This window comes from Drosophila subobscura, chromosome O, assembly GCF_008121235.1.
Source record: "Drosophila subobscura isolate 14011-0131.10 chromosome O, UCBerk_Dsub_1.0, whole genome shotgun sequence".
Lineage (NCBI taxonomy): Eukaryota > Metazoa > Arthropoda > Insecta > Diptera > Drosophilidae > Drosophila > Drosophila subobscura.
This window is the reverse complement of record NC_048533.1, coordinates 2,180,915-2,205,674: the sequence shown is the minus strand read 5'-3', so window position 1 is coordinate 2,205,674 and position 24,760 is coordinate 2,180,915. Positions and strand designations below refer to the sequence as shown.

The window sequence follows — 24,760 nt, the reverse complement described above, 5'->3', positions numbered from 1 at the left end:
AAAATTGAAATGGAATAAGGCGTGGAGAAGGGTGGCACAAGTACAAGGTTGGGGAAATCGGCTTGTATTTTGAAATATCAAAATAGTGTTTTTAATTAAATTAATGTTTTTCAGACTTGTTTGCACGGTTCTAGCGTAATTTATAAATCGATCCAAATTGTTGCAGATTTTAATGCGCTCCGAGAGTTTTATATGTTCTTGCGTATGATGCTGGGCGTCACACACTTTCTGTCACCCTTGATGAAAAGTTCCTTAATCATTAGTAAATATTCAGGATAAAATCATTTATTACTTGAGTTTCGCATCTTAGAACAATAAATCATTTCTGAGACAATATAAAATAAAAAATTAACATTTATGTAAAAGATCCTAATAACATTTTCAAGTGAGCAAAAAATGTTACTAAAATCTCTGTTAATAAATTGTATTTATAATTATCAATTATAACAATAATAATAGTATAGATAACATATTTTCCTCAATTTTTAAGGTACGAACATTATGTAAGAAAAATGTATTTTTACAGTAATATTATTAGTTTGATCCTAAATTTTATAATTCGAAAGCCAGATTTTCTGAGTTGTCGGCTCGGCTTTGGTATTTTGTATTCTATTTCTTTTAACACAATACTTTATTTTATTTTAGAATGGAAAATCGGCTTTTATTTGGAAATACCAAAATAGCATTTAAAATTAAATTGATGTTTTAAAATAAAAGATTTGTTAATTACGGAAAAATTATAGATTCGACATAATTTGGCTGGTTACATTTTTTTTCTGATGTGTTTCAAGGCGAGGAGCTTTAATATTTACAGATATTCTTTCATAAATACATATGTATGTATGTATTCATAAAATAGCTCATGCGTTAAAATATTACATAACTCATTTAAAACATCTGTTTAAATATATTAATTTTAAGCCAATATTATATTCGTGACAATTAGATTACCACTATTGGAGCACTGATTAGGCAACCGAAAGTGAATATGGATGTGAATATGAACAAGTATTGAAGAGACTATGATTGTATGTACACGTCGTCCTAGACTCTCCTTATTTTAGTAGCTGATGTGCTCTTTGGTTAGCTACAGCTATTCTAGCTTCATTAGACTCGCCCTGGGAATAACATTTGACAATAAAAATTTATTAACTTATGTTAATATAAACTATTTTTACCTTGCGATTAATTCTGTCAACTTGGCGATTTTGATTTTCCAGCTCAGAACCCATATCGAGAGCCATGTTACGGAGATTTCCAATCATTGTGTTAACCTGTCCCATGTTTTCCTCCATTTCATCTTCCCTCGCATCATTTGTAATTCTAAAAAAAGCGAAATAGTTAATGTGTGATTTCGGAATTAGAAATTATTACTTTGCAATTCATTTTCAAAGGTTTGTTGCCTACATCTACATCACTTCTCACGCCAACACGCTCTTTTAGATCGCCCCCCTCCCCTAGAGCCGCACACTACACGAAGCAGAGTGTAGAATGAGAGAATGTGTAACAAAGAAAACGAGAAGGGACGTGTGAGACGCTTCTTACGCGTCACAACCATTTATACCCGCCACTCAGTACTACATCTGTACCGTGGCGAATTTTGTCAAATTTTAAATTTGTTCTTCATCTGTCATCTACATCTACAACACTTCTCACGCCAACACGCTCCTTTAGGTCGCTCCCCTCCCCTAGAGCCAAATCGGCTTGCCAAATCCCCTGCAGAGGTAGAGGCGGCACACTGCGCGAAGCAGAGTGTGAATGAGAGAATGTGCAAAAAAAATAAAAAAAGCAGCGGGGCAGGGTGGGTTTTGCCACACCAAATTAATTTCATTCTGCCTATAATAATGATCCAATCGAATCCCAATTCGGTGATCGGTAATAGATATAGTCCTTCCCTACGGAATGGCGTTCTTAGTTTTCTTTTACCTTCAAAATTGTGGATACCGAAGATTTTCGGCCTTTGTTCGGCCGGAAGGGTGCGGTGCTAATTTATAAAATACATTTGTATCAGTGTCAGCATACAGCAGTCTGGAGAAAACATTTGGTGGCTCTAGCTTTTAGAGTCTCTGAGAACTAGACGACAAACAAAACGGACAGGCGTACAGACAGACAGACGGACGGCCGGACAGACGGACAGACAGACAGACAGATATAGACTCTGCTATTGATGCTGATCAAGAATATATATATATACTTTATGGGGTCGGAAACGTTTCCTTATCTGCACTTTTGTGCACAAATACAATATACACTATTTACTCTTCGAGTACCGGGTATAAAAAACGTTGGTTTTAATACCGTATTTCCCCATTCGGCTGTGGATATGACCAATGTGACTCAATGACCAAGTTTGGTAATGCATACCACATTCATGTACCAATAAGTCTAAGACTAGGCGTACAATTGGTTTGATATTATATAGTTTAATTTTCGATGGCAGCAATTTTGGCAGAAAAAACGTTGTTTTTCTTTAAAGCTTTTTTTCACATATGTAACTTAAGCATCTTAGAACTGGTTGTAGTGATCTTTGTCAATTTAAAAAGCTGATAAATGCATCTTTAAAGTGTACCCAAACACTTTGAATTTGAAATGAAAAAATGATGAATTTAAAAACTCTTGAAAAGTCGAACAACTTAACCAACTCTAAAAATCCTTAATTTTCGGTTAAGTAACGACATATTTAAGGATTTACAATTCAAGTATTTTTTCAGTATTTTTCGGGCACTGAAGCCATAAATCTGCAGTTGGGCGCTCAACCCTACAAAACATACTCTTTTTGGATGAAGAACCCAGGATTATACATGTTTTTCGACTTTTTCCGAGTTTTTAAAGTCAAAGTTTTTAAAATTATGGCATAAAATAAAAAAAAATTTTCATTTGATAGCCTTTTAGTTTGCAGAAGGTACAATTTTTAGCTGCATCATATTTCAAACCATTTTCTTTAATTTCGTTTGATTTACATTTTTTATTATATCGAATATATTATGACGGTAACTAGTGACGACAAATGACATACATACAAATTAATTAAACTGTTCCAAACTGTTCCAAAAATAATCAACATTTTACCTGCCGATATATCCAGCTTGTGCCATCATTCCATTTCTATCATCCATAACTCTTTGAGGTTGATTATTTACCACTTTTCCATCATCATTTCCTTTCCAAGTTCCATCGTCTTCTTTAAAAGACTGACTCCTGGAAAGATATGTGAAAAATATGAGCTTACTAAATACAAACGAAATTCTTGTAATTTTAAAATAAGTTTAATTTACAGTTTGACACTGTAACAGTACGTTTAGAGATGCTATTCTTTAAAGCGCAGATTATGCCAGCAGCCGCCGCTCGTGAATGTAACGAATCAAATCTTCACCTATTAATTTCAGGAGCTCAGGCTCAGGCTCGTTGGCTAGGGGTTGTGATCTTGCTTCCCCTCCCAGGAAGTGCATTTATTCACCATAACTTTTTTCGACTTTTTCTTATAGATATAGGGGACTCTAATTTAAAATTTTTTTTCTTTTCTATGGCAGAACTTTTGTTAATAATTTTTAAAGTTTGGTATTTTTTTGATACGTTTTTTTTAGAGGAAGCGGTTTTTTTCAAATAACCTAATTATCTTAGATCTGCTTGTTAAAAACGTTGTTTATCTGAAAAGCTGATTGATGCAGCTAAAAAGTGGTTTCAAACACTTTCTGATTTTAGCTTACCGTTTATATTAAGCTTTGAAATGCATAAATTTTGATTTTTGTGATGTATTTTTAATAAAAAATTTGACTTTAAAAAGTCGGGAAAATCAAAAAAAATTATATTTTGTGTTCTATATTTTTGTGTTTTTATGTACAGGTGCAATCATTGGGATTCTTTTAAGGTATTGATCATCAAAATCTATGAAGAAACGCCTGAGCTTAAATTGGTTAACCAAAGCTAAACGAGAAGGAACGTGTGAGACGCTTCTTAAGCGTCACAACTTTTATGCCCGGTACTCAGTACTACATCTGTACCTTAGCGGTTTTTTTCAAATTTCATCTGTCATCCACGTGAATGAGAGAATGTGCAAAAAATAAAAAAAGCTGCTGGACGGGGTGGGTTTAGCCACTGAAAATTAATTTCTTCATTCTGGCTATAATAATCCAATCGTATCCCAATTTGGTGATCTGGTAGATAACGTCCTTCCCTACGGAATGGAGTTTTTAGTTTTCTTTTATCTTCAAAATTGTAGCTTTGGGGCGCAAGGGGGCTGGGCTAATTATTGAAATACACTTGTAACAGTGTGAGCATACAGAAGTATGGATGCAAAATTTGGTGGCTCTAGCTTTTATGGTCTCTGAGTACTAGGCGCTCATCAGGACGGACAGACGGACGGACAGACAGACATGGCTCTATCAACTCGTCTATTGATGCTGATCAAGAATGTATATACTTCATGGGGTCGGAAACGTTTCCTTCTGTGCGTTACATACAACCGTTATTCCCCACAAATACAATATATCCTATTTACTCTTCGAATACCGGGTATAAAAATATGGGTTTTTTAGTATTGACCGAGCATTTTTTGCTCAGCCGTCTCTCCATAGATTTTGATGTGCAATGCCTTAAACGAAGCCCAATTAATGTGCCTGTACATTAAAAAGAGGACACAATATATAGTTTTTTTTTTCGACTTTTCCCGAGTTTTTAAATTCAAAATGTCGTAAAAAATACCGCAAAAAAATCAACATTTTTGCATTTCAAACACAAAGTGTTTGGGTCCACTTTTTCGCTGCATCAATCAGCTGAACAAATCTAGACAAGCAGATTTTAAAAGCAGATCTAAGATTCTTAAGTTATGTGAAAAAACAAACCGAAACCTCTGAAAAAAGCTTTAAAATACACAAGATTTGAAAAATTCTTCAAAAAAAAGTTTTGGCTTAGAAAAAAAAATTGTAATCAGACCATTTCTAAGCCTCATATCTTTTATAAAAAGGTTTTGGTTCCTTGAGGAAAATCGTGTCGGGTAGTGTAATTTGCGTGCTATGGACAAGGTGATCCGGGATAGAGAATTCTACTTACTTTGATTTCCCGATACAACAATAAAACCTAACATAAAATCACTCGCTTTGCTATGGTCAATTTCCGCAACAAGACCTCCGGTGTTCTTGAGGCTGATATGCCCTCCCTAATATACATAGGCCCTTCTGTGTATTTCTCCAAGGGCGATGTCAAACTTCTCGAAATTTAACAGATAATACATTTCATTTACTAACTAAACGAATCATTAAAACGCCCATAGATACATACAAATATAGAAAATAATGGACCATAATAATTGAATATATTTCTGCCAACAAAATCGAATAAAATGCAAATGGAACCATCGTAAATAATAATTATTATCAAAAATGATTATGCTATAAATTTAAACAAAATGATTATTGAATGATTTTTAAAATATAGCTTACTATAATTACGGTCCCTGCTTTATCCTAAGAAATGTACGTGTGTTCAGTGGAACATTACTTTTGTTCAGCACACCGCTTCACCAAGGTTCAAGTTACATATTACACTACTTGACACGATTTTGCCGCTTCGATCCAGACCAACTTTGGGGCTTAGAAATGGTTTGATACAAATTTTGTTTTTTCTATGCCAGAACCTATTTTTATAGAATTCTTAAAATCTGGTATTTTTTAACTATTTTTTTAGAGGTAGTGCTCTTTTCACACAACTCAAGTATCTTACATCTGGTTGCAATAACCTTAGCCATTCTATAAAGCTGGTGAATGCATCTATAAAGTGTATACACTTTGTGGTTTTAGCTTACCGTTTGGGAAATATTAAGCTTTAAAATGAAAAAATGTTGATTTTTATGAGGGATTTTTTACGAAATTGTAACTTTAAAAACTCGGGAAAAGTCGAAAAAAATAATGTGTCCACTGTATGAATAGGTACATAAATTGGGCGTTGTTTAAGGTATTACTCATCAAAATCTATGTAGAGACGGATGAGCTAAAATTGTTCAACCCACACTTTTAAAGTTAAAAAATGTTTTAAAAGATCTTTAATCTTTTAAATACACGATCGACACAATAATTGAAATGCAGCGATCTCAGGCCGTGCTGGTAATGCAATTTCCCAACTTAATGGTCACGTAAAGCCTAGCGGCAGTTGCTACTGCAAAGGTAACGACCGCTGCCTTGACGCGGCGGAATTAAACATCTCGAAGAGCGTACAACCGGAATAGTACGTGGCGTCCGTGTCCGTCGAGTCCACACCAAACTGCTCAGCTATCTCATCCATTTCAATCCCACCAGCAATTACAAGACCCGGACCACCGTCTATTGCCATCAATCACTCTATTCGGTGACAGTTTCGACCCACTTTATTGTGTTTGATAAATCTGAAGCCGGACATCCATAGCTCCGAAGTTATGGCAGGCCAGTACAAAATATTTACAAACATTGTTTACAATGTACTTGACTCACATTTTATTCGGGTGACCCACCAACTTGTCTGTTTAGACCTTTCTCACCAAAGAGTTATTCAGTCTAAATAATGTAAAATCAAGGATTAATAAAAAAATTTATGAAGTTGGGTATCTTTCTATATAAAAGCTCGGGCAAATTTATCCTTTCCTAATGGTAAATACTATAAGAACTTCATATCTTTGCAGGACAGTAAGAACCATATCCATACATCCTCGCTTTCATTTCTGAATACTTCGGCAAACAATGATCCCGGACACAGACGGAGTTCCCTGCGTGTACTCAGGTCTCAGGACTCTATGTGTGGACCCTTGCTTAAATTACACTACCCGACTCGATTTGTAATCAAGGAACGAATCCTACTTTTTCTGAAAGATATGGGCTTGGAAATAGTCTGACGACAATTTTGTTTTCCTATAACAGAACTTTTTTTTTTAATCTATTTTTTTTTAATCTATTTTTTTTTAAAGCTTTTTTGTTAATGCTGATTAATGCTGCATAGAGTCAACCCAAACATTTTGTGATTGTCCGTCTGGGAAATATTAAGCTTTGAAATGCAAAATTTTTTATTTTTGAGCGGTATTTTTTACCAATTTACAAAACTCGGGAAACTCGGGAAAAGTCGAAAAGAAATTACATATTGTGTTCTATATTTTTTAAATTGACAGGTGCATTAATTGGGCGTCATTATTAGGTATTGCTCATCAAAATCTATGTAGAGATGTTTGTTATGTTAGCTGGTCAATGTTAGCTGTTCAACTAACCCTATAAAAATGAACCGAGCAGGAACGTGAGAGGCTTCGTAAGCGTCACAACTTTTAAACGCTGTACTCACCCTGCAGTACCAGAAAACATCGATGAAAAACGTCAACTAACGTAAGTTAGAATTTGTTTCTCTGCCGCTGCGGCAGCCGAGCAGAATACGAAGTCAACGCGTCGGTCAAATAAAACTCTTTTTTTATTTAATTTTTTTTCGTTTCCTCGCAGTGCCTAACATAAGTCCGGTTTGCCGTCGGCGTTGACGACGTACATAATTGCAATTGTGTAGTGAAGAGTGAGTCGCTGTTTTTGGGTAAAAGCTAGAGCCACCGAATTTTGCATCCAGACCACTGTCTGCTCACACTTTTACAAATGTATTTCCAAATTTCGCCCCCCCCCCCCCCTGGCGGTAGGGGGAGGTGCTAAATTTTGAAGCAAACTAGATTCAGTGTTATATCAAAGAAGACGGACAGTCAGATATTTATCAATTTTAGCTCAGCCGACTCTAAATAGATGTTGATGATCAATACCTCAAAATAATGCACCCATACACGAAAAATAAAGGACCCAGGATATCATTCTGAATTTGAAAGCTTAATATTTCACACAGGGCAAGCTAAAACTACAAAGAATATTATACTTACTAGATGCATTCATCAGTTTTGTAGAATGGCAAAGTTAATTACAACCAGATGTAAGATACTTATGTTATAAGAAAGAAAATAGCTTTAACTCTAAAAAAATTTAAAACAAAATACCATTTCTTAAGAAAGTTAATGAAAGTTCTATCATAAAAAAAAAATTATCATGTTTAAAGCCCCAAATCTATCAAAAACGAGAAGGGACATGTGAGACGCTTCTTACGCGTCACAACTCTTATACCCGGCACTCAGTACTACATCTGCACCCTAGCGGTTATTTGTCAAATTTTGTCACATTGTCAGATTTTTTCTTCATCTGTCATCTACATCAACAACACTACTCACGCCAACACGCTCCTTTAGCTCACCCACCTTCCTTGGAGCCACACACTGCAAATCCACGGCAGATGCCGAGGCAGAGGCAGAGGCCGCACACTGCGTCCTTCTTCATTGTGGCTATAATAATGATCCCCCTTTGCGGGGGCGGAGGGGGGCGGGGCTTATTTTTTAAATACACTTGTAACAGTGTGAGCATACAGAAGTCTGGATGCAAAATTTGGTGGCTCTAGCTTTTATGGTCTCGGAGATCCAGGCGCTCAACAAGACGAACGGACAGACGTACAGACGGACGGACAGACAGGCATGGCTCAATCGACTCGGCTATTGATGCTGATCAAGAATATATGTATATACTTTATACCCTATTTACTCTTCGAGTACCGGGTATAAAAAGTTTGTTTGGTTCTATTATATGTACTAATATAAATTTTCAAATGTGACTATTTGAATTCACAAAATTATTTGTATATAAAGTTTCGATTGTTAAACTGCAAAAGGTAAATAAATTGCAAATACAAACTTATTGCATGGTAGCACACAAATACCGCAACACTTCTCCATTCCGCTCAAATTTTTTTCCGCTTCTCTCATATCTGCATTAATTTGATCCATTCCCTCTTCAATGCGGTCCAGTTGTTCTGAGAAATAAAAAGAAAACATGTGATGAAATATGCTTTCTTATGCTTCAATGTTTTCATTTACATTACAATTTTAAAAAAGGTTTAGAGATTTTTCGTGCTTTTTTTAATTTTGAATCATCACGCTGCTTTTTGGATGGACCATCTTTTTTAAAGAATTAAAAAATGCTTGTATTTTTATTCAAAGGTGAGCTTGTGTTTTACCAAATAAATTTAGTATCCTAAACATAGTTAAGAACAACTAAGCAATTCTGAGAAGATAGTAAATTGAGCAATTAATTGGCTTTAAAAACTTTGTGTTTTACCAACATATTAGGCATTCGGATGCAAAAATAATAGCTAAAAGCTATATTGGACAAATCGTTTAGGGTAAAGTCATGAAAATCTAACGTGAAACAACTAAGCTGAAACAGCCGTCACCTAACCCAGAAACTGATAGTGCCGGACAGCTCAATATTAAGATAACTGTGGTGAATTCGAATGTGAGACTTCAGCTGGACCTTTTTTTGGGTGGACATGGTTTAAGCGTTGTTTGTGCACGTCGTAGGCTTAGGATGGGCTAGGTTTCTAGGGCTGCTGGACTAAAATCAAAGGCACTCGGAGGCCGATCTGCCCATGAGATCATGAGATTTTATCCTCTGCCTAAAGGGGCTTTTAATCCATAACGAGGCTTCAATATAAAGAGCCAGTTTTACTGCCAGGCCGACCAGATCCCCGTAGAGTCTTTTCGCGTTTAGTGTCTTAGTAGGGCCAGAGCGAGCATGAGTTTTCACTGTTGCGGGTTGCTTCCTACTGTCTGTCTAATCTATTTCGTAATGCTTTCCGTAAGACTCTAAAAGTTCTTGCCCTCTCGTTGTCCGTGATGTACATACATAGTTTTGCTTGGAATCAACTATAGGTCAACTATAGGTCACTGTTCCCGTCGCTTCGGTCCCATTCCTCCCTGTTCTGTATGTGACACTTGAAGTTTCTTTTCCATGAGAGAACCAAAGAGAGTCGCTGTAGTCACTCCACTCGACCATTCAACTCTATTTTTTACGGATTACTATGGCATGGTCATAAGGCGTCGGGTGGAAAAACCGTAGTAGTATTGGCTGGTAGCACAGTTGCATTTGTCTTAACCTTGCACTTGAGATGGAAGAACTATATCTTCCTGGGGGTTGGATTCAAGAAATCTTGTGTACGTTCGACTCTACGGAGGGTTTCTAGGTAAGATTTGGCGTACCACCATGTATTTTCTTATAATTATTATTATCATCGCTGTGTACACATCGATGATGTCCAGTTGCAAGGCCCGTATTCCTCCAAAAGTCTTTTCTACCTTTCCTCCGCGTTTCTCTTCCGTGAGAGTTGGAAGTCAAATTGCTGGTACTTTGAAGTCGATAGAGGATCAGAAGCAAGAACTTTTCCGCTATCCGCATAGGTAGTTATCGCATAGGTTTTATCCGCTCCTTCTTAGCAGAAAAAGAAGGTCATTGAGGACTAAATTCCACAAGAGGATATATGTAACTCCTGCAAAATGCTAACTTTCTTTTTTTGGCGAGGAGGTCACTTGATCAGCACTTCTATTTCTCAATCTGAGAATGCAGCCCAGCCTTATAGTTACCGTCGTGTATATACCAACCTGCCAGATACGATCATAAGGTCGAAGAGAAAGATATTGAGACTCAATACTAGGCTTGAGGTAGGCTTGAATTAAAGATTGATTATCTGTAACCACGGTAGGCGTAAGTACCGTAAGTACTGAGGGCTTTACATTTTGTTAAAGAATTTTCTATGGCAAAACTTTTTTTTTTAAGTATTGTAACGTCTGGTTGTTTTGATAAAGCTTTTGTTAGAGGTTGCGCTTTTTTCACATTACTTAAGTATCTTACATCTGGTTGTAATGAAGTTAGCCATTCTATAAAGCTGGTGAATGCATCTATAATGTCTACCCAAACAATTTGTAGTTTTAGCTTACCGTCTGGAAAATATTAGGCTTTCAAATGCAAAATTTATGATTTTTGTGATTTATTTTGTACGATATTTTGACTTTAAAAACTCAGGAAAAGTCGAAAAAAAAAAAAAATTATTAATATAAATCTATATATATAAAAGAAAGTCGTATGTGTTACAACACTTTTTACTCGAGAGCGGCTTGACCGATTGCCATGGTTTTTGATTTGTTGAATTTGTTTCCGTCCCGAGTAGCAGAATACATCTTAAAAACAACTTATGGCCTGTTTGTTGAGGCCTTAAAGCCAAAACTTTTTTTCTGAAGACATCATGTGTGTGTTCAGAAATTTGTCTAAAAAGTTCATTTGTTCATTTGTTGTTCATTTGTATTTGTTTAATCATATTTAATATTTGTTTTATTTATTTGTTCAATTTTGTATTAATCAATTTAATAACAATGCCGCGTCCTAGAAGATCTAATCTTTGCCAGCGAAGCCGTAATGCAACTAGGCAACGGAATATCGCGAGTCAATTATCTGATGGAGAAGGAGAAATTGCACGAGAACAGCGCCGCGTTAGTATGGAGCAAAGAAGGGCCCTAATTCGTGCTTCTCAAACACAAGAGCAAAGAGAGAGAAATCGTCGAGCTTATCGTACAGATGAACAGAGGAATAATCTTCGAAGTGCAAGAAGAAATGGTTCAAGTATTGATTTGAATCGAGCAGCGTTTCTGTATCACTGCGAACTGTTATTGGTATCGTGTGCCCCACATTTCGTGCAGCATGTCAAGAGCTAAATTTGCTTGAAAACGATACTCATTGGGACACGACAATCGCTGAAGCAATTATTTCTGCATCTCCAAGTCAGATACGCACATTATTTGCTATCATCATTTCAACATGCTTCCCATCGAACCCACGTGACCTGTGGAACAAATACAAAGATAACATGTCAGAAGATATTTTAAATCGAATTCGCGTCAGCTCAAGAAATTACGATCTTGAGGTGAATGAGGAGATCCATAACCAGACTTTGCTCTTGATCGAAGATATGTGTTACCTCATGTGCGGCAGTTTGTTAGTTAGGTAGGAATGCCAGCGCCAGATCGCGGAATGAATGACGAATTTAATAGAGAATTGGAACGTGAACGTGAATATGATCCACATGAACTAATGCAATCAGTTCAAACGAATGGACCTCTGTTGAATCCTAAGCAGAGGGAAGTATGATACACTGATTAATGCAATTGATGATGGAAATGGCGGCTTATTTTTATGGATGCCCCCGGTGGAACTGGGAAGACATTCCTCATGTCATTGACCACTGTACGTGCGAGATCCGAAATTGCGGTGACAATTGCTTCTTCTGGAATAGCGGCCACATTGTTAAACGGATGCCGTACGGCTCACTCTGCGGTAAAATTGCCATTAAACCTTCAAACTACTGAACAACAAACATGTAACATTTCGAAAAACTCAAAGCATCAAATTTGTGGCGATATGTAAAGAAACTTCAACTGAAGTGTTCCTGTTGACAAAACGAGCGGTTTAATTTCATTTCCTCCAAATTTTTGCAATTTCGTATCATCAAAAGACGAGCTTATCAACAAAGTATTCCCGGATATCATTGCTAAACACAAAAATACTAAATGGTTAAGTGAGCGAGCAATTTTGGCCGCTTAAAATAAAGATGTAGATGACCTCAATCTTATAATTCAAAATCAAATCGTAGGTAATCTGTATTCATTCAAATCTATCTAATTATCCAACTGCATTTTTAAACTCCTTGGATGTGCCCGGATTACCACCGCACAATTTAAAACGTAAAGTTGGCTCGGTAGTCATCATGCTTAGAAATTTAAACAAACCAAAACTGTGTAATGGAACGCGTTTGGTGATAAGAAAACTGATGAGCAATGTGATTCACGCGTCGATACTTAAAGGAAAATTTAAAGATGAGGAAGTTCTTATTCCAAGGATTCCGATGATCCCAACGGATATGCCCTTTGAGTTTAAACGAATTCAATTCCCGATTCGTCTTGCCTTCGCCATGACGATCAACAAATCACAGGGCCAATCCTTGACTATTTGTGGCCTCAATCTAGAAAATGCATGTTTTTCTCATGGTCAATTGTACGTGGCATGCTCACGTGTCGGCAAACCATCCGCTTTATTTGTTCTTGCGCCTGACCAAAAAACAAAGAATGTCGTTTACCACTAAGTGCTTGAATGAAAATCCTATTACCATCGCATTGGATCATTGCAACCTATAGAAGATGCACAGCATAAATTCTTACAAATATACTTCATGGGCAATATGGAAGAACAACTTGACAGGCGTCAAGGGATCAACACAGCTACGAAGAGAGCAATTCTCCAAGATCTGCAGCAAATGCTTCATGAACATCATGCATTGGTCAGGCTGTTCAAGACTGCTTTAGAGCGCATGCCAAGTGGTTGCAATTCGGTCAAGTCAATTAAACACATTTGCAAATATGTCACGAAAGGGAGCGACATGGCGGTTTTTGGTATCCAAACATCCAATACCAACGATGAAATCACGTGCTATCAAGTTGGTACTTTTTTGTTTCTATTTATATAAACATATTATTTTGTATCATTGTTTTACGTTCATCAAAGCCTAAATTAGTTCAGCTAAAAAGTAACACGACATTAATTGACTGTTAGGCTGGTTAATAATAAATTCGTTGAATAAATTACACTTTCTTCATTCTGGCTGTAATGATCCAATATAATCCCAATTCGGTGATCTGATGGTCATTCCCTACGGAATGACAGTAGGGAATTGTGAATTCAGCAGATTTTCGACATTTGTGTGGTCGGGGCGAAATTTCGAAATACACTTGTAAAAGTAAGATGTCCCATCCAACTGGATACACAATTTGGTGGCTCCAGCTTTTAAAGTCTCTGATATCCAGGCTCTTATCAAGACGGACGGACATACAGACATAGATAAAGAATGTATACAATTTGTGGGGTCGGAAACGCTTTCTTCTGTGTGTTACATATGTACATCCACTTTCGACCACCAAAACAATATACCCTATTTACTCTTCGAGTTTCGGGTATAAAAAAGCACAAAATATTTTATAGGATACTAGGGGGCACACTCGATTAGCTCGTTTGGCAACCCACATTTTTGTTATACATCATATATGTATTAATGATATGATAAATTATTTTCCATAAAAACAAATGATTTTCCTGAAGTTTTATGTTCAAGTCATAATTCAAAACTACAACGCTTTGAGCCGTGAATGTGTGTTATCAATCTTAAATTCTAATAGCAAATTAGGTATTTAGCCAAAATAAATAATCTCGATTGTTGGCCCACTCGAGAACATGCCACGTATAATTGTACATCCGAAAATGGTATGTTTCCTAAATACATTCAATTGGCACTTCGGTTTTTTAGTGGTAAAAAAGCATTGTCTTTCATGAACTTTATATTCAAAATGGTTTCTTCGATAATATTTTCATAAGTTTTTTAATCAACAATCTCGTATCATTAAAATTTATAATTAAAATAACCGGTGATTTAACTTTAAGTTGTAGTAGATGTGGTGGCATTTCTGGCAAATCCAGTGAGTTCAAAGACTCTGTTGGATATTATACAGCTTCATTCTCATTGCAAACTGAATCGATAGACTTGCATTTTTTTTTTTTATATTTAATTACTACAGCGAAATTGGTTGGTCGCACACGATGAGTCCGCATTGACCAGGTACTTTAAGTTGAATATAAGAAACAAAAGTTTTACTGAAAATTTTGAACTCGAAAAAGAGTTGTTTGCCGAACGAACATCAGAAATAGAACGTAGACTTGTATAATAGCAATTTATCTGGAAACAACTGCTCTATTGTGAAGTTTAAGGCGCCGATATTCACATTTTTGCTGCCAAAATGGCTATTACCGGCAGCCATGCATAATTTAAATATTATGTTTTTACATATGGGAGACTAGTTTAAGTATTGCATGATTTAAGTATTGTGTTTTTACATATAGGAAGACAAATTGAATGAGATCATTTTGCGAATCAACAACTGTGCAGAAATCTATTTGCAGTTTTAAGTAGCAAGTATTTGTATTGATAATAATAATAGGTTATTGACCCAATAATTGTTTTGCAAGTGTTTCCTTTGATTTTATGACGTTTAAACCTGGATCCGCGCCGATGCGCAAGCGTTCAATGGTTCCGGTGGTGTCTTAATTAAGGGTAGTTGCACTCTTCTGATGCATAACACATACCACGTACATGTATGCACATATGTACATATTGTATGTACATACATATAGTCGTCACAAAAAATTCTTATAAATAAAGCAAAGTCCAACTTGATCCATTCCCATGAATATACGAATAGTCTTCTTGATCTGTGCCGATGAGCAGACCGCTATATATGTTGTTTAGGTATATTTTTAATATTTTATATTTTAAGGTAGTGACACTTTTCCTGATTCCTAACATATGCCATCATATGCCATTTCGAACCTCTTGTAACTGATGTTCACGTAAAAGCGACATGTCCATATGAACATTTATGTTATCTTCTTCGATCGTCTGACCTTTATATTTGTAGATGAAACAGGGCCCTTGCATATTGCTGGAATTGTTTCCAAAAACAAAAACAAACAAATTGAACAATCTTCTATATATATAAAAGAAAGTCGTATTTGTTACAACACTTATTACTCGAGAACGGCTGGACCGATTGCCATGGTTATTGATTTGTTGGATTTGTTTCCGTCCCGAGTAGCAGAATACATCTTAAAAACAACTTATGGCCTGTTTGTTGCGGCCTTAAAGCCAAAACTTTATTTTTTTCTGTAGACATAATGTGTGTGTTCAGAAATTTGTCTAAAAAGTTCATTTGTTCATTTGTTGTTCATTTGTATTTGTTTAATCATATTTAATATTTGTTTTATTTATTTGTTTCATTTTGTATTAATCATTTTAATAACAATGCCGCGTCCTAGAAGATCTAATCTTTCCCAGCGAAGCCGTAATGCAATTAGGCAACGGAATATCGCGAGTCAATTATCTGATGGAGAACGAGAAATTGCACGAGAACAGCGCCGCGTTAGTATGGAGCAAAGAAGGGCCTTAATTCGTGCTTCTCAAACACAAGAGCAAAGAGAGAGAAATCGTCGAGCTTATCGTACAGATGAACAGAGGAATAATCTTCGAAGTGCAAGAAGAAATGGTTCAAGTATTGATTTGAATCGAGCAGCGTTTCTGTATCACTGCGAACTGTTAATGGTATCGTGTGCCCCACATTTCGTGCAGCATGTCAAGAGCTAAATTTGCTTGAAAACGATTCTCATTGGGACACGACAATCGCTGAAGCAATTATTTCTGCATCTCCAAGTCAGATACGCACATTATTTGCTATCATCATTTCAACATGCTTCCCATCGAACCCACGTGACCTGTGGAACAAATACAAAGATAACATGTCAGAAGATATTTTAAATCGAATTCGCGTCAGCTCAAGAAATTACGATCTTGAGGTGAATGAGGAGATCCATAACCAGACTTTGCTCTTGATCGAAGATATGTGTTACCTCATGTGCGGCAGTTTGTTAGTTAGGTTAGGAATGCCAGCGCCAGATCGCGGAATGAATGACGCATTTAATAGAGAATTGGAACGTGAACGTGAATATGATCCACATGAACTGAACTAATGCAATCAGTTCAAACGAATGGACCTCTGTTGAATCCTAAGCAGAGGGAAGTATGATACACTGATTAATGCAATTGATGATGGAAATGGCGGCTTATTTTTATGGATGCCCCCGGTGGAACTGGGAAGACATTCCTCATGTCATTGACCACTGTACGTGCGAGATCCGAAATTGCGGTGACAATTGCTTCTTCTGGAATAGCGGCCACATTGTTAAACGGATGCCGTACGGCTCACTCTGCGGTAAAATTGCCATTAAACCTTCAAACTACTGAACAACCAACATGTAACATTTCGAAAAACTCCGCAATGGCCAAAGTTTTAGTAGCATCAAAAATCATCATATGGGACGAATGCACAATGGCGCACAAACGCGCATTGGAAGCACTAGACCGAACATTAAAAGATCTGCGCAATGACTCGAGATATTTTGGTGGTGCAATGATTTTATTATATGGAGATTTCCGACAAACACTACCAGTCATTCCAAGTTCTACTGGTGACGACGAAATAATCGCTTGCCTCAAAGCATCAAATTTGTGGCGATATGTAAAGAAACTTCAACTGCCTGAAGTGTTCCTGTTGACAAAACGAGCGGTTTGATTTCATTTCCTCCAAATTTTTGCAATTTCGTATCATCAAAAGACGAGCTTATCAACAAAGTATTCCCGGATATCATTGCCAACCACAAAAATACTAAATGGTTAAGTGAGCGAGCAATTTTGGCCGCTAAAAATAAAGATGTAGATGACCTCAATCTTATAATTCAAAATCAAATCGTAGGTACTCTGTATTCATTCAAATCTATCGACTGTGTAACAAACGAAGAAGAAGCCACTAATTATCCAACTGAATTTTTAAACTCCTTGGATGTGCCTGGTTTACCACCGCACAATTTAAAACTTAAAGTTGGCTCGGTAGTCATCATGCTTAGAAATTTAAACCAATCAAAACTGTGTAATGGAACGCGTTTGGTGATAAGAAAACTGATGAGCAATGTGATTCACGCGTCGATACTTAAAGGAAAATTTAAAGATGAGGAAGTTCTTATTCCAAGGATTCCGATGATCCCAACGGATATGCCCTTTGAGTTTAAACGAATTCAATTCCCGATTCGTCTTGCCTTCGCCATGACGATCAACAAATCACAGGGCCAATCCTTGACTATTTGTGGCCTCAATCTAGAAAATCCATGATTTTCTCATGGGCATGCTCACGTGTCGGCAAACCATCCGCTTTATTTGTTCTTGCGCCTGACCAAAAAACAAAGAATGTCGTTTACCACAAAGTGCTTGAATGAAAATCCTATTACCATCGCATTGGATCATTGCAACCTATAGAAGATGCACAGCATAAATTCTTACAAATATACTTCATGGGCTATATGGAAGAACAACTTGACAGGCGTCAAGGGATCAACACAGCTACGAAGAGAGCAATTCTCCAAGATCTGCAGCAAATGCTTCATGAACATCATTGCCAATGGTTTTCATTTCGGTCAAGTCAATTAAATACATTTGCAAATATGTCACGAAAGGGAGCGACATGGCGGTTTTTGGTATCCAAACATCCAATACCAACGATGAAATCACGCGCTATCAAGTTGGTACTTTTTTGTTTCTATTTACATATATAAACATATTATTTTGTATCATTGTTTTACGTTCATCAAAGCCTCAATTAGTTCAGCTAAAAAGTTACACGACATTCATTGACTGTTAGGCGGTGCGAAGTTCGCCGGGTCAGCTAGTTTAAAATAAATAATTAAATTATACACACAGACGAATATTATTTATTGTCAAAAACTCACGCAAATACAACTTGATCAAACAATAAATTAACAAACAACTTATGTACATATGTATGTATAATGTATTATGTATGCAGATGATGTAAAGGGTGGGTATATGAAGATGAGTTTAGATCCGAATCGCAGACCTACCCAATATGCAACAAAAGTTTCAAAAGAATCGGTCGAGCCGTTTAGGAAGAGTTCAGTGACTATAGATAGAGAATAGATATTGATAAAATAATCAAGTCAATAATAATTAATTACTTAACAAAAAGGAGGTGGTACGTTGTGAGTCGCTGTCTAAGCAGCGTTATACCCGGTACTCAGTGAGTATGTTGGAGACAGAGGGCTTGGAAGCTCTTCTTCTTCTTTTTGGTCTGGATCGCAGTGAGTCGCGGTTTTGTATGTGTTGTAACGGAACTGGCATCAAGCTGACTTCTACTTCTTGACTGCCTCTCTTTGCTTACGCAAAACATCACACTGTATTGCATCATCCAATTGCTCTTCTTTCGCATTCGACTCTGTAAGCCACTTACTTCTTGCACAAAAGCTAGACCTTTCCACTAGATCCCAAAGATTCGTCTTCAAAAACTCCACCACAGGGTAGCCATGTAGGCCCCCTACTTTTTACAATATTTATTATTTACCTGCCTTTGCATTAACATAGCAATGACATTTCATCGCTCTAGCCCCTTATTGGCTCCTTTCAACCTCTGCAGTAGTTGTCTTGAAAGAATTACATTTGTTTATGATCTTGGTGTTAAACTGGACTCAAAGTTAAGGTTTTCTGGTAAATAAAGCCATGGGAGTGCTTGGGTTTATAAAGAGAAGTGGTCAAAGGAATTTGATGACCGAAGACTCTCTATATCTAGATTTTTTGTCAGATTTTAGAATACCTCAACGCTTAGCACAACTTACATCAAAACCTTATTGAAAAAGTACAGAAATAATTTTGAATTTTTACCCTGCGTGCCCTCAACTGGGATGCAACTGTGATCTAATCTACCGTAATAGATTACTTTTAATTAGCCTTCCATCCTTTGTGAGTCGTAGAAAAAAGCTTGGTGTAAATTTTAAGCACAACTCGATCAAGGGTCCTGACTTGTTGAGCCGCACTAGAAACTTTATTCCTTTATTCCTTCCCCTTTGTAGATCGAATTATGCCTTGCTCTTATGCTCGTATTATAATTCGATCTACCATTGATTTCCAAGCCCTATATACATATAGTCCTAAATGTTTAAATTACCGCTCAACTTTACCATTAACACTATAAGCTATTTTTTCCCACTCAATGTACCCGCCTTTTTCGTTCCTGCATTCTTCTCCTCCTTCGTCTCGGCTTAGTAGCAGCCCCAAGCTGCCCTAACGCTTTCCATCCAACGCATCGACTCAGATGCCGCACCGTGTGTTCTATAACGCTCTCTAGTTTAATTTATAATAATATCGTAAATAATATTCCGTATAGCTTATGGGAAAAAAGTTGCAACACTTTCCGCTCTCAGAATAAGAGAATCCAAACTGTGGAAAACATCCGCGTTTGGGCACTCGGGGACCCTAGCGACAACCCCGCAACTACCAGAGAGGACGGACTACTGCATTCCGATGAATCAGCTCTTCTTTCCGAGAGGGGCGAACCGGAACCTGCAAATATCTACTGGGGCGAGCTAAACATCAGTCATTGCTTCAGGCTCCCGGATCACTGTGGAGTGCTCCAAGCGGTGGTTTTGGCGGCCATCTGTATGGTGTCTCCCAATTTCCCTAGACAGATACTCAGTGTGTGGCTTCTCGTCCAACTCAGAGCCTGTAAATTATTGCCGAATGTCTCTAAACGAGTCCGCAGAGCAATTCCTCGAGGTCTTCCTTATCTGTGTTCCCGAACACAGGGACATAAATGGGAACGACGACGCCGAGGAACTAGCCATGCAAGGCACCGAAGGCTAGCCCCTCTCGAAAAGAAGAGCTGATTCATAAAGAACAATCTGTAATTATCGTAGTTGTTATAAAAATTGTAAATCTTTTTTCAGAGACCGTAACTGCTATAAGTTTTAAATTAAAAATTGCAATCTGAGAATTATTTTAAACTTTTTTAAATAAAAGTTACGAAAAACACTTAATCCTCCAAAGAACTGTCGTATAGAATACGCAGATCTATGTGACCAGAATTAACTGAGTCTATATATACATAGATTTCTATGAATGTCTGTCGGTCCGGATGAGCACCTGGTTCTCATATTGATCATAAGTACGCTGGAGGGCACACACTGCATTGTTTTTCCGCAATAATGGTCAATAATAGATTAAATGTCTTATTTGAGCAACTTTCTCAAATCATAAAATCAGAAATAACTCTCATTTTCATAAATCATAATTAGCTGTTATTTTAACTTTTATTTAAAAAATATTTTCAAAATCAAAATTACTTCTTAAATTTTGTATTTCTTATTTCTTTTGAAAAAAACTAAAAATAAGAAATACAAATAATTTATAATATGTATGTAAATCGTAAATAGAAATATTTGGCTCAGTATGTTCATATAGTCAGTATATTTTATGTTTCTGTAACATATTTTCTTCACATTGATTTATTTACTTGAATTAAGCCTTCATAACTGTTATTTGCGGTCCCTGTCCATTTTGAATTGGTTCGGAAGTCCTTTTATTACGGAAATATGAAAAGTAATTTTGGCACTACTACGATTTTGACATACTTATGTATGTATGTATCTCCTGCTGAATGAGATATGTCTTTGCCCCGTGGGAGTAGCCATTGAAAATGAATTTCGTCATTCTGGCCACAATAATGATCCTGATCCTACTTTGTGAAACTGATAGACAACAACTGCGTTCTTGGTTTTCTCATATCTTCATAGTTATGGATGCCAGTGATTTGGAAATCTGTGATATCGGGATAAAATTTGGAAATACAATTGTAACAATGTGATGACACAGCAGTCTGTTTGCTCTGGCTCTTATGATCTGAGAACCTGAGAATCAGGTGCTCATCCGGACCGACAGCATTCATATCAATCTATATCAACTCGGCTTTGGTCACTGGTCACAAAGATCTGTGTATTCTATACGACATTTCTTTGGAGGATCAAAATATAGAGCTAGTTGAAGCGCCGCTAGCAATTGAGAAATTATTTATATCAAATGATAGATCTGATAGAAATTCATACCCCCTCGCCAACTACCATCTTATCGCTATGAGAGGAACCAGTAGGCGTAAGAAACCCAAAATCTATACCTCCGATGCTCTTGCTATCAAAAGAGCCAACCAAGCCGGGCAAGCCAAGGGGGGCACTGAAATCTAAGAGTAGTTCACCCTGGCGGTAGGTATACATCGGGCGAATGTCCTATAGAGAGTTTACATCTAAGGTGCATGGAATCGGATATCCAGTGACTGTATTGAAACCGAGTTGGCAGTGGCGTGCTTGGCTGCTAGCTCGTGTAATGACATACGCAACATAATGATCCACCTGCAGAAAGGGACGTATAAGTCTTTTGAGCCGAGAACTACCGACGGAAGCTTCGTCTTCCCAGGTCCCTCCGTGTCAGAGTCGGAGTTGGCTACGACCTTCCTTCATCTCGGGCACATAAACACATAACCGCATAAGGCGGAGCAGCCAGTCTCAGAACCCAAAATCCAGGTCGACTCGGGTCCATTACTTGCATCAACGTAATCGTCAGAAGCAGCTGTCACGCAGACGGTGGTGGGCCAACCCTCAGCGTCGTGTTCTGCGGACGCCTACACAGGCAAAAGGTGCTCGAGAAGCAGAGGGAGAAGACCACACCTCTTATGCGAAACACGGCGTGCTCCAAGGTTCCACCAACGCCCTGTACGCAGAAGTCACTGGTGGAGCCGACTGAAACCAGAGAAAGTACTGACCAGGATCGACACCTGAACTGCAGGTAATCATCATCGACCGAGGAGTCTGTAGAGCTTGGATCAGCAGAAATTCTTGGCAACGCCATCTAGTAGTCATGATGGGGGATATCCAAGAAGAGGCGGCGTCATCTGTGCTCCAGGTTTGGGCATAGGTCGTTTAACAGGTTCTGGATCCATCCAGAACCGGCGGTATTCATTTCGTATTATATGCATTGTTCCACTTTTTCTGCATTAGCTTTTAATCGACTTTCTTTCTTTTCGCTATCTGTGCTCGTCAAAAAAGAAAACTCCGTTTTTGTTCGATGTACATATATAATATTTAAGAATTAATTTTTTGTTTCCTAAAAAAAAAAATTCTAAGATTGTGTATTTCGTTTGGTGTCAGTGAAAATCAGCTTTGGGCAAAAAGCTCAAAAGAGAATGGGACGTCCAGCATCCACTACTAAATTACTTTGCATGCATTTTTCTTTCCCAATATTTTTTCTCCCTTTTTAAAGCCTCCACAGCTCCAGTCTCCTCGAGAAAGCGCTTTCGTAGGTGGATATGCGGATTGAGTAGTGACTTTTTTTTGGCTAGGGCATTTTTTGTTGATTGACCCTTTTAAATCAAATTCTAAATTTCCCAAGTAAGCAAACTGGCAAAAATACAAAAATTTTTCAACAGCGAAATAAAACGAGAAGGAACGTGTCAGACGCTTCTTACGCTTCACAACTTTAGCGGTTTTTTCAAATTTGAAATTGTTCTTCATCTATCATCTACATGAACACACGCTCTTTAAGCTCGCCCCCTCCCCTAGACCCGCACACTACACGAAGCAGAGTGTAGATGAGAGAACGTGCAAAAAACTAAAAAAAAAAACTGCTGGACGGGGTGAGCGCAGCCATTCATTATTCATATTCATTCTGGCTTTAATAATGACCAAATCAGATCCCAGTTCTTTTTTTTATCTTCAAAATTGTGGCTGTGGGAGATTTTTGCCTTTTGTGGGGGCGGAAGGAGGTGGGGCTAACTTTTGAAAGACGCTTGTAACAGTGTAAGCAGACTGAAGTCTGGATGGTAAATTTGGGGGCTCTAGCTTTTATAGTCTCTAAGGTCCAGGCGCTCAACAGTACGGACAGACAGACAGACATCGCTCTATCGACTCGGCTATTGATGCTGATCAAGAATATTTGTATATGCTTTATAGGGTCGGAAACGTTTTCTTCTGTGCGTTACATACATCCGTTATTCCCCACAAATACAATATACCCTATTTACTCTTCGAGTACCGGGTATAAAAAAGAGATTGTCAAAGGTCCGGCAGACGAGAGCCGTTGTTGAGTGTAAAGCGGGAAGATAGGAGCAAAGCACCGAAAAGTAACTCGAGACTATCGCGGATTTTCACTCGCAGCTAACTTTAGTCGTTATAATTATATTTATCGTAAGCTTAATTTATTTATTTTTTCAATTAATTTGGTTTTATTATGTTATGAAATTACTTGTCAGCAAAGTCATGGTAAGGCTAATAAATTTTATGTTTTAAATCCTGATTATATTTTACCTTCGGCTAGCCGAATGCTCCTATAGGGGGGCAAGCTCAACACCCCATTAGCAGACGAGCCTCCCAGTCGGGACTAGAAGCGTGCGCCCCTCTCCCATCCCCTACATCGCGCCTGAAACGTTACAACACCCAGATGGGAAGATCTCGGACGCCAACTGGCTAAAGGCAGAAACGGAAATCCTGACCGCCATGAAAGATGCCGTTGTAAGCGTGCAGAATCCGTTTGTATGCCGTTTCAATCAGTGGCCGTGGTAGCGCAGAAACTCTCTAGTTTCTCAAATCAAAGTCGAACTTTATGGTTAACTTTAGCCAGGAGCGTCACTCTATGTGGTCCCCAAAGATCTAGTTACCGGCAGAAAGATCATGAAGGTGTGGATTTCTAATGAAAAAAAAACTTCAAAGGTCATATATCGGACAGGTAATAGTGGAAGCGGAATATGGCAATTGGGCAGAACAAGCTCTCCATCTTCTGGAATCTTCTCTGATGACCGGGCAACGAGGATGGAAAAAAATATCGTTTTAACCGAAACGCAACGACCAACAAAAACACTACCCGACAAAATCCAGCTTTTTATTTAAGCTTCGAACAAAACCAAACTTTTCTGATAGACTGAGGACTTTAACGAGGAATTTGTAACGTCTGGTAGTTTGTATAGCGCTTTATTTGAGGTTGCGCTTTTTTTCACATAACTTAAGTATCTTAAATCTGCTTGTAATAAACTTAGCCATTCAGTTTGTGGTTTTAGTTTACCGTCTGGAAAATATTAGGCTTTCAAATGCAAAAATTAAAATTTTTGTGAAATATTTTGTAAACTCAGGAAAAGTCGAAAAAAAATTATTAATATTCTTTATGGGGGCGGCGTTTTCTTCGGTCGTTGCATAAATTACACTTTTCACATAAAATATATACAATATTACCACTTATGCTTCGAAACCCGGGAATAGTACAGAGTGCTACCTCTTTCTTAATTCCTCTTGAGAATCGTCACTACACTATTTTCAAAGAAATTCTATCCGTGCAGACTAACTTATTTCTGTTACCAATATCTTATAGATCAGTA

At 37.5% G+C, this 24,760-nt stretch overlaps 1 protein-coding gene across 3 annotated transcripts in view; it reads right to left on the bottom strand.

Annotated features, from left to right (window-relative positions):
- Positions 1–904: 904 nt before the first annotated feature.
- Positions 905–24,760, bottom strand: part of LOC117897571 (synaptosomal-associated protein 25) — a 40,268-nt gene continuing 16,412 nt past the window's right edge. For all 3 annotated transcript variants that reach the window (XM_034806516.1, XM_034806514.1, XM_034806517.1), the window contains exons 5-8: positions 8,721–8,838; positions 3,070–3,198; positions 1,179–1,323; positions 905–1,118 (exon numbers count right to left, since the gene is read on the bottom strand). In XM_034806516.1, coding sequence (XP_034662407.1) covers positions 1,056–1,118; positions 1,179–1,323; positions 3,070–3,198; positions 8,721–8,838 — 455 coding nt within the window. In that variant the 3' untranslated portion in view covers positions 905–1,055. The remainder of the gene's footprint in view (positions 1,119–1,178; positions 1,324–3,069; positions 3,199–8,720; positions 8,839–24,760) is intronic.